Source organism: Excalfactoria chinensis, chromosome 17 (assembly GCF_039878825.1).
Source record: "Excalfactoria chinensis isolate bCotChi1 chromosome 17, bCotChi1.hap2, whole genome shotgun sequence".
NCBI classification, from domain to species: domain Eukaryota; kingdom Metazoa; phylum Chordata; class Aves; order Galliformes; family Phasianidae; genus Excalfactoria; species Excalfactoria chinensis.
The window spans coordinates 7,246,205-7,256,167 of record NC_092841.1 but is presented as its reverse complement, the minus strand read 5'-3'; the positions used below and the strand labels follow the sequence as shown (position 1 = coordinate 7,256,167).

Genomic DNA, 9,963 nt, shown 5'->3' with positions numbered 1-9,963 from the left:
GCTGATTTTGTTCACTTCAGCTGGATAATCTCGTCTTTAAAAGAGAAAAAAGGGAAATAAAAAATGAAAATAAGAAACTATTGTTATCCACAGACCATTGCTTATGGTTGGGATTATTGGGAAAGCACCAAACCATCCGGTCTGGGAAGGGCTGAGGATGGCAGCTCTGCTTGCCCAGCAGTACAGCACCATTGGGATGCAATGATTGCTCCCCCTGCAATGATTGCTCGCTCCAGTTTTGCCCCCAAACACGTAACATCTGGTATTATAACAGCGAGACCCTCATACCCAAAACCCAAAGTCTTCAAATGTCAAAAGACGGAGCGGAGTCATTTTGCAGACGCAATTCGAAGTGAGAATATGAACCGGTGCCCATCCTCCGACGATCAGGAGACCGAAGGGAACGCAGGTGAACGTGATCAGCAGTTGCGTGGGGACAGCGCGACTTTCGGAGGGACCGGGTCGGGCGGGGGCAGCGCACCGGGACCCTCCTTCATCCCGGGACCCCCGTCCTCCCCGATCCCGCAGCGCTCCCCTCCCTCTCCACGCCCCGGTCCGTCCGCGCTGCCCCAGGCCGGCCCCCAGCGCCCTGCCCGCTCCCCGCCCCGAGGTGCCCGCACTCCCGGCTCCGCCACTCGAGCTCCCCCGCGCGTTCTGCCCCGGGAGGCGGCGGCGACGGGAGGGAGGTGCGGACTGTCCGCACCCGGAGCTGTCACCACCCGGCAAACAGGGGCCATGCCGGGGCCCCGCCGGGACCGGCCGGCCGTGCTGCTGCTGCTCGGGGCGCTGCTGGCCGCCGACCTCTACTTCCACCTCTGGCCGCGGGCGAGGAGGGAGCTGGCTCCGAGCGCACCGAGCTGCCCGTGCCGCCGCCGCTCCGCTCCCTCCGCCGCGCCGCCGCCGCCGCCGCCCCCCGCCCGCGCCGCCTCCTCCTCTTCCTCCTCCTCCGCCTCCTCCTCCCCGCTGCGGCGCCTCTTCGCCCACCCGCTGTACCGCGCCGCCGCCCCGCCGGGCCCCGCCGAACCGCTGCTGGGCGCCCGCGAAGCTCTGCGCTACTACCGGCGGAAGGCGGCCCGCTGGAACAGGTGCGTCCCGCCGCGCGGCACCGCGACACGACACCGCTCCTTGGGCAGCCATCCCCGGGTACCCCAAACCCAGCGTCCCATCCCCGGGCTTTTCATCCCTCTGCACCTATCCGCAGGTAGCCACCCTCGGGCACCTCTCTCCAGGTATCTGTCCCTGGTACCCCATCGCCAGGCACACATCCCTGGTAACCCCATCCCTGGTAACCCCATCCCTGGGCACCCCATCACCAGGTGCACATCCCCAGGTTCCAATCTCTGGGTACCCAGAGCACCTTCCCAGCACCCCCTGCATGGACATCCCCCTACATATCCCTTGCCCAGACACCCCAACCTGTGCACACAACCCCTCGGCACCCCTTCAGTGACCTGTTTGTGTCCACCTCCTGGCTCTCTGCTGTCTTCCCCATTGCCCTTTTCTGCAGCATCCCACAGGGTGTGTGTGGGGGGCTCTGCTGGGAGGGGGGCATCCTGCGGTTCCTGATGGGCAAGGTGATGAGGGGAAGGGTGCAGGGAAGCCCTCAGTTGAGCCCCTGCTAGCTGTGCATAGCAGGGATAAGTGCCTTATTCACTCTGCATCAGCAGTGTGGGGGCAGAATGGTGTCAGCCCTTGGGTGCTGTACCCCAGAGTCAGCTCCTTGTACCCACCAGCAGGAAAAGTTTTGCTGTTTCCAGTGTCCTGCACGGCATTGTGAAGGAGGGGAGGGACCACGACCTGAGCCATGGTTTGGACCCCACCAGCTTCTTCTTCCTCTCCCTGCCCTGGAGATGCACGGGGTGAAGCCGTGCTGTGCATTGGCTGCATATCAGCAGGGTGGGACAGAGAGCAATGATGAGCACACGGCTGGGAAATGTGAAGCCAGGCGAGAGGGTTTGGGATGCTGGGTGGATGCTTCCCAAGGAAAAGCACTATGGGGAGGTGGGATGTGACCAGGATCAGCTGCACCGTCTTACACATCACCACGTAGCACATGTGCCAAGTGCACCGCTGTGATTTCCAGCCAAGCCATTGCAACTTCACACACCCTTCCTCTCCTCTTCTTGGCAATGCAAATTGAATGTGGGTTAGAAAGGAGCCCACCGTGGTGATTTTAGTCAGCCCATCAGGGTGATCTGTGCCTCGAGGTCATTCAGCCACAGCAGCACTCAGCTCACGTCCTCCAGGCATGGGGACATCTCTGGGCTGACAGTGGGGTCTGTGCAGGACTGGGCAGCCCTGGCTTTCTCTGCCCATGGATTTAGCAGAGCACGGTGTAGGTAAGGGCTGCACACACATTCCCAGCTCTCTCTAAGGTGCGACACATCCTACAGGGTAGAAGAGGGTCAGAGCCAGCCCTATAGCCATTCCATGTGAGGTGTGAACAGTGGGGCTGTCAGTGCAGCACCCATCCACGTGGCTCAGGTGGACCCAGCTGCAGCTCAGCCCTGCACCTAAAGCACAGCACAGTTTCTGCAGGCAGGTGGAAACAAATAGGTCTGGGGCTCTGCCTGCTCTCTCCCATCCTGGCCCTGGGATGTGGCGTGTTTCTCATATGGGTGGTGAGGAGAACAGTGCACTGTGCATCCTACCTGCACACAGAGCTGTGCCTTCTCGTTCCCATTCCTAGCACTTTGGTTAGGGGGAATCTGATGGCAGGAGTCGCTGATGGAAATGCAGGAAGATTAAAAAACAAACCGACCCAGAGCTTGCTTTTATCCATGAAAAAAAAACAACAATTCCATACCCCAAACTCTGTGACCTGCTCAGTGCACTCAGCCCGGTGACACGGGGACAGTGGCACTCGGTGCCTGGTGCCTCCTGCAGCCCAGCACTGAGCAGAGCCTGGGCAACCCTGAGGCTGTTTGATAGCAAGTTACACACGGACCTGCTTTTTACATTATGTCTGCTGTTCTTAAAGGGAAATATTTCAGGCATGCTGGAGGGAGCGGCGTTGGAGGGTTGCAGGCTTGTAGGGCCGCTGGCCCCCAGCCCCGTGCCCGCTGCCTCCCCTTGCACAAAGGCTGCATTTTTTTCCCCATCAGTAATGCACCGCATCCAGGGCGGGGGGGGGGGGGGGACAGGCTGCATGCATGGGAAGTGGGAGAGCAAATATGGTAAAATATGTGGGCAGCTTCCCTCGGGAAAATTCCTGCGTCATTCTGCTGACACGCACTGGGGGCTTCACCGTCCCCGTCTGCATTTGTGGGGCTGGTGGCATCTCCCACCTTTCTCCCCAAATATATCCCTGAAATGGATCCCTCGGAACGGACTGACCGCACTAATCACGTGCGCTATGGAGAAGGGATGGGAGCCCTACAGACCCCGCTGCCTGGGGCAGGGATGGTGCACCCCGGGGCCCTGCTGGTTAATGAACCACTCGCTATCGGCACCAGCTCCTGTTTGCCTTCACGGAGGTATCTTGGCACTTTCAATGCAAACTAAACTCAGTTTTCCCTTTATCGTGAGCCCAGATGCCACATAAAGCTCTGCCGACGTTAATGAGAAACCAATGCTGTCAGCCAGGGGATAAATGACCTTTTGATGGCAGCTCAGCAAAGCTTGGGTCCTATCAGAGGGAAAATGGCTGATGGTGACAAACCTCTGGTCTGTCACAGCTCCACCTGCCAGAACAGGACAGATTCATCCCAGTTTTACCAGTTCCAGGGCAGTGCTGGGTGCCCCCCCTGCATCCCACTGCCCAGAATGAAAGCTGTAGAGGACACGGGACAACTCGGGGCTCCAGCAGTTGTGCTGCCTGGAACCTCTGGATTTGGTACAAGTCTCCGGCACAGCAAAGGCTTTCTGTACCCATCCCATAACACAGCAGCCCACTCCCAGCACTGCGGCTTTCCATCCTGCACCCATCCCCATCATCCCCATGCCCATTCCCTTCCAGGAGACACAAGCTCTACAGGCAGGAGCTCAACCTTACAGCTGCAGCCCCGCTGCTCCCGCTGCGTCCTGAAGCCAGCTGGCTGCAGTTCCACCTGGGCATCAGCCGGGATGGACTCTATCCCCGTTCCAGCCCTGCTGTCAGCAGACTGCTGCAGGACATGCACGACTTTGCCACCGTCAGTGCTGGTGAGCATTGCAGTGCGGGACTCCGAGCCTTGCACTGGCTTCTCTATGGGTTTTGTGGTGCACGATTGTCATTGTGTTACCTGGAGATGGGAGAAGAGCTGGGCTGTGACCTTTCCTGTGCAGGAAGCTTATATTCAGAAGGGAGTCTGGCTTTTTACATAGGCTGATGCTGAGCCCTGTGTGGCCCCTTCCTCACAGCTCCTCCTGCTCTTGCAGACTACAGCCAGGATGAGAAAGCTCTGCTGGGAGCCTGTGACTGCAGCCAGAGTGAGTGCATCCTGCTGGGACTCCGTGCCATCTTTGCTTCACCCAAATGGGGAGGGTGGCACTGGGTCTCCCCACAGCCCCACAGAGGATGGGATGGGGATTCCAAGACACTGATGTGCCAATGAGGGGAGGAAGAAGTCCCCCAAAGGAACCTAACAAATGGACTTCGGGAGACACGCATGGTGCCTGGAGGTGCAGATCTGTGGCACACAGGCACCTAACATCCCTTTTCCCCCCAGTTGTGAAGCCCAGTGGCGTGCACCTGAAGCTGGTTCTCAGGTTCCAGGACTTTGGCAAAGCCATGTTCAAGCCCATGAGGTAAGGCAAAGCTCCACTGCCCGCAGTGAGCAGCTGGGAGCACTGGAGCTCTCTGCAGCGAGGGCTGCTGGCGTTCTCGGGCAAGGAGGGGAACGTCACATTGCATCTCTTGTCCTTTGCTCAGCAAAGCCACCTTGAATAATTAAAGTTACCTTTAATTATTACTGGCTGCTTGCTGCCTCCCCAGGAACACGCAAACATCAGCGTTCCCACACTGCTTATTGACATTGGAAGGCTCTTTCTCTGTAGATGACATAGGGAGCGAAGGACCTCAGGGCACTTTTCTCCTACGTGCTGCTGTCACCTCAGGGGTCACACACCCTCATGCTTTGGTTTTGCCTCTCCCTGGGTCTGCCAGGTGCACAACCCAGCACTGATCTCCTTCCAGGCAGAAACGTGAGGAGGAGACACCCGAAGATTTCTTCTACTTCGTGGACTTCCAGCGGCACAATGCTGAGATTGCAGCCTTCCACCTGGACAGGTACAACTGGAGCTGTGCTCAGCCCCACAGAGGGCTGGCCATGGGTCAGCAACTTCTCAGCAGCACCGTGGTGGGGAATATTCTCACTGGGAGCCCACTACTCACTTTGCACCCAAATGGTGGTGCATTGCTCCATGCAGGCTAGGCAGTGATGCACAGGTTATAGCTTTGTTGCATGCACTGGGTCCCATCCTTGGTGTTGACCCAGCTGAGCTCTGGGTGCCTGGTTTAGTTTGGAGAGATGCAGTTCCAAGCTCACAGCTCATGAGCAATTAACCCAGGAGCCTTTTCCAGCAATCCCAGCTTCACCACCATTTGGGTGCAGCCATCAAGAAGGCAAACATTATGCCAGCAGGAAGGGCACGGACAGCATCTGCCACCCCATGCAGTCAGGTCCCACTGCATGTCATTGAGCTGCTTTCCTTGGGCAGGATCCTGGATTTCCGACGGGTGCCCCCCACTGTTGGGAGGCTGATCAACATCACCAAGGAGATCCTGGAGGTCACCAGGAATGAAGTCCTGCAGAGTGTCTTCTTCATCTCACCAGGTAGGAAAAGATTATGGGCTGTGCAGGAATGGGACTGAGGTCTGTTCACCTGTCCTGCTTCTTTTCTCCCAGCGTGGAACCGAGTCTATCCATTGACCAAAACTCTGGATTCCTCCATGATTTGGCAGTTCACATTCATTATGTGCTTAGATGCATTACAGTGCCCGTTGCATGGTGATGCAGGGGTCAGTCCGAGCTCCACGACCCCATAGCTTCCTTCTCCAGTTCTCTCTGTTCTCCTCCAGCCAGCAATGTGTGCTTCTTTGCCAAGTGCCCTTACATGTGCAAGACAGAGTACGCAGTGTGTGGGAACCCCCACCTCCTGGAAGGGTCCCTGTCTGCTTTCCTGCCATCCCTCAACCTGGCACCACGACTCTCCATCCCAAACCCATGGATTCGCTCCTACTCATTTGATGAAAAAGAGGAGTAAGTGGGTAAATGCTGCTGCTTCATATATATGCCTTACAGGGAGGGTGTGGGAAGGAGAACAAGTGGGATACAGACTGTGAGGGGACTGTGTGCCCCCTCCCCTGGTGTCCTGCAGGTGGGAAGTGAATCCTCTCTACTGTGACACTGTGAGGGAGATCTACCCCTACAGCAGCGGCAACCGTCTGCTTAACATTGTCGACATGGCCATATTTGACTTCCTAATAGGTACAACTAAAGCGTTTCATGTTGATGGGAAAGAAAACACGGGATAGGTCTGAAAATTACTCAGGCATTTGCAAGGGAAACCGCTGCTCTGTTCCTCCTTTACCAGGGAACATGGACCGCCACCACTATGAGATGTTCACCAAGTTTGGAGACGATGGATTCCTCCTACACCTGGACAATGCCAGGGGGTGAGGCTGGGAGGCCGAGGGGATGTGGGGAGGCCACGGGCAGGTGGTAACACTCCGTGCTCTCTCCTTACCCCAGGTTTGGGCGGCATTCTCATGATGAAATCTCCATCCTGGCCCCGCTCTCCCAGTGCTGCGTGTAAGTGTCGGCTTTGTTTTCCTTCCCAAATACATCAGTTTCCCCTGGGAAACCTTGCATTTCCCAACCCATCAACACGAGGTGCTGCCAGCCCCACTTGTCTACATGTGCTAACATGAAACCTCCATCCACCAGCTCTGATAGTTAATCAGGTTTCTTCTCACGGCATCAAGGAGAAGCTCATCAATTTTACCATTTGAATCCTATCTTGGTCACCCCTTTATTAATCCACATAAATCAACAGCTGAAAGTTAAATTAAAGAGACGGGGGGGAAGAAAAGCTGCTCCTCCCTGTGGTTTCTCTTTAGGAGATCCCTAACCTATTTCCTTGCTGTACCTGCTCCGTGTAAGCCTTGAGGTGCTAATTGCACTCTGTCCATATATTTGTATTACCAGATCTAATCTGAAGAACTGCTGTTTGCACCGAGTGAGACTTTCCATTTATAATTGCAGCTCACAGTGTCTCCTCCTGTTCTGTGCAGTTCACATTAACTCTTTAACCTGGCAGCGCTATCTGCAGGTCACATCCTTCCTGCTCACCCAGATCCACTTCCCAGAGGCTGTTCTTAATTTAGGTAGGATGAGCTGCAAGTTGCACTTTTAATGAGCCAGCTATGGGCAAGAACTGTAACCTGAAAACAGCTTGTACTCGCTACAGAGCCACCCAAAGCCTCATTTCCTACAGTAGCCCATCCATTCAGAGCTGGAGAGCATCCAGAAAGGCTTGAAATCCTGCAGCCTGCTGTTTTGACCCACCTTTCACAGCTCCTGTTCCAGCCTGTGTCTTATTTAGTGAAGATTGCTTCTCTCTTCTCCCAGCTTTACTGCTTCTGATAAGCCCAAAAACAACCCTCTAGTTCATCCAGCGCGCGTATCTCCTGGGCTCACAATGTCCCTCAAAGGCTCTGGGTCAAACCTTAAATAAATCATAGAATCGTTAAGAGCAGAAAAAGCCTTTAAGCCCAACTGCCACCCCTTCCCATCTTGCCCACTCAGCACATCTCTCAGTCAGCCATTATGATTGCCGTGCAAGAGGAACAGAGCTGGGGGCAGGATTTCCACCTTATGCTCCTGCCCGTGTTCTGCCAGTTCCCCACCTCCAGCACCACTGCTCGTAGCAGAGCAAACACAGCTGCTGTTTAGGGCAGCAGCTCCTTAGTTACCTCGCAGCTCCACTCCATGCAAGTGCAGCACTTGAATGGCATTTCCCATTGCAGCCAGAGTCCCACTGCTGTTACTGACCGATGTCCTGGGTGAGTGACAATTCTGCACCTGGCTGAGGTGTTTCTGACCATACCTTTCCCCACGTGGAAATTCTGGCTAATTCAACATAGTTCCATAAACTCAATCTACCATCTTTCCAAAATTTAAAAGGCAGTAAATAGAGAGACTCTGAAATCGAAATACTTCTGCAGAGGATTAAACAAATCACACAGTGTCATTCCCTAAAGCATGCCAAGGTTATAGCTTTCCACCCTACCTTCTGTCAAAGCGAAACACTTCATCCTCGGTGCCTCTTCAGGCACAATGTCAGATCAGCTCTGGGAAATACTCTTTGTGCTCAGCTTAGAGAGGTTTTTCCTCATTCATCACCAGCTAAGATACACCACTGCATTTTCTCTCTTTCTCTCTGCCCCATTAATGCCATTCCTGGTACCATGGCACTGCCCTGCAATCATCTGGGGAACTGGGTCACACCTGACTCAGAGGAAGAATGCTCACTGCTGAGGATTTCTAACGTTCTTTTCTCTCTGAAGACAAAAATCTGCTGTATGAGCGTTCTGTGGCCTGAAAAATAAGTAAGAACAAGAGGTTTCTTCAGAGATTTCCATTTACTTCACTAAAAGCTTCTTGTTCCAGATATTGTTGTCAGTTACCTGGAGCTGTGTCTTCCCTCCCTCCTCCCTCTCTCAGCTGAAGGCTCAGACAGCTGCTCCTTGCTGGGGTGCTGTGAAACGTCAGCACTGGGATGTCTGATTTCTTTCTCTCTCAGAATAAAGAGGACGACGCTGCTGCGCCTGCAGCTGCTGGCTGAGCCCGAGTACCAGCTGAGTGCTGTGATGAGGGAATCCCTCCTGCAGGACCCCCTGGCACCTGTCCTCACTGAGCCCCATCTCCTGGCCTTGGACCGACGGTTACAGCTCATCCTGAAAGCCGTGAGGAAGTGCATAGACACGCATGGAGAAGCCAAGGTGGTGGCCAATGACACCAGGCAGCCCGAAGCTCCTGCATCTGACAGAGTAAAGCTGAGCACATAAAACAGCCTTCAGCTCCTGCTCAGAGGCAGGGAAGAGCCCTGTGAGACCAAGGACAGATGTGAACAGTTGGTCATTTCTATCTACAAGTGCCCATGAGATGGAGAGGGGAAACTCTTTGGAAGATCTTCAGGGATCGTGGTGGGCTCCCAGGCTGAGCACTCAAGCAAAGCTGCCGGGCTCAGTGTGGTGTGGCTGAGCATGCCTTATGAGTAACAAGGACACACACAGCCTGCAGCTTGCCCAGCCTGCACAGGAGCTTGGTCTTGCTATGATGGACACAAGCTAGATCCAAGGATGAGGCTTGAATAAAGAGATGCCACGAATATTCTCCTCTTTTTAAGTCTGTGTTCTGTAACCAAGACGGTGCATGTAAGAAAGGAGCAACCTTACTCTGAGACAAGGCGACACACTGGTTAATGTGGTCAGACTAGAGCAGCCCTGCACAGTACCCACCAGCAGACAAGGCCTCTGCCCCTGGGTCAGAAGCCACCTGCTTCTGGTCAAAATATTTCACTGAGGTGGGGGGGGGCTCCACCTTTCATCATCTTCTTGCTTCAAAGTCACTCAGGTTATCAGCATTCCCTGTTAAACAGAAATGGCTCCTCCTCCTCCCCTTATCTCTGTGTATTTTGAGGAGAAGCAATAGGAACTGAAGACCAAAAAAGAGCAAAGAAGGAATTATCAGAGATCTTTCAGCTTGTAAGCTTCCACTTGCCTCCCAAGGACAAGGCTTAAGCATGGTTTGATTACTGCAGCTCTTTAATAGCTTTTTGCCTCAACTGTTCAGGAATGATTACACTGAGCTTCTTGGCAGCCTAGGGAAAGTCATTGTGAACTTTGTTGATCATTTATCATCCTTAAAGAAAAACAAAACAAAACAAAACAGTCTACTAGAAGTTCATTCTAAACTAACCTTCCAGTTAAACAAAAGCCATCAGCAGCGCTGCAGGCTGCTCAGGTTCACAGCAAGT

General features: G+C 54.5%; 1 protein-coding gene across 1 annotated transcript; it reads left to right on the top strand.

Annotated features, from left to right (window-relative positions):
- Positions 1-251: 251 nt before the first annotated feature.
- Positions 252-9,319, top strand: FAM20A (FAM20A golgi associated secretory pathway pseudokinase). Its single transcript, XM_072351820.1, has 11 exons — positions 252-1,085; positions 3,959-4,143; positions 4,360-4,410; positions 4,650-4,728; positions 5,117-5,209; positions 5,641-5,756; positions 6,002-6,182; positions 6,301-6,410; positions 6,517-6,598; positions 6,675-6,734; positions 8,728-9,319. The coding sequence occupies exons 1-11, from the start codon at positions 361-363 to the stop codon at positions 8,990-8,992; spliced, it is 1,947 nt and encodes a 648-aa protein (XP_072207921.1). The 5' UTR covers positions 252-360; the 3' UTR covers positions 8,993-9,319.
- Positions 9,320-9,963: the final 644 nt, after the last annotated feature.

Excerpts from the sequence above, each read along its gene's own strand:
- FAM20A (XM_072351820.1), top strand. The coding sequence starts at position 361 with ATGAACCGGTGCCCATCCTCCGACGATCAGGAGACCGAAGGGAACGCA. Across the intron at positions 5,757-6,001 it reads TGTCTTCTTCATCTCACCAG|CCAGCAATGTGTGCTTCTTT; the intron begins GTAGGAAAAGAT and ends GTTCTCCTCCAG. Across the intron at positions 6,599-6,674 it reads CACCTGGACAATGCCAGGGG|GTTTGGGCGGCATTCTCATG; the intron begins GTGAGGCTGGGA and ends TCCTTACCCCAG.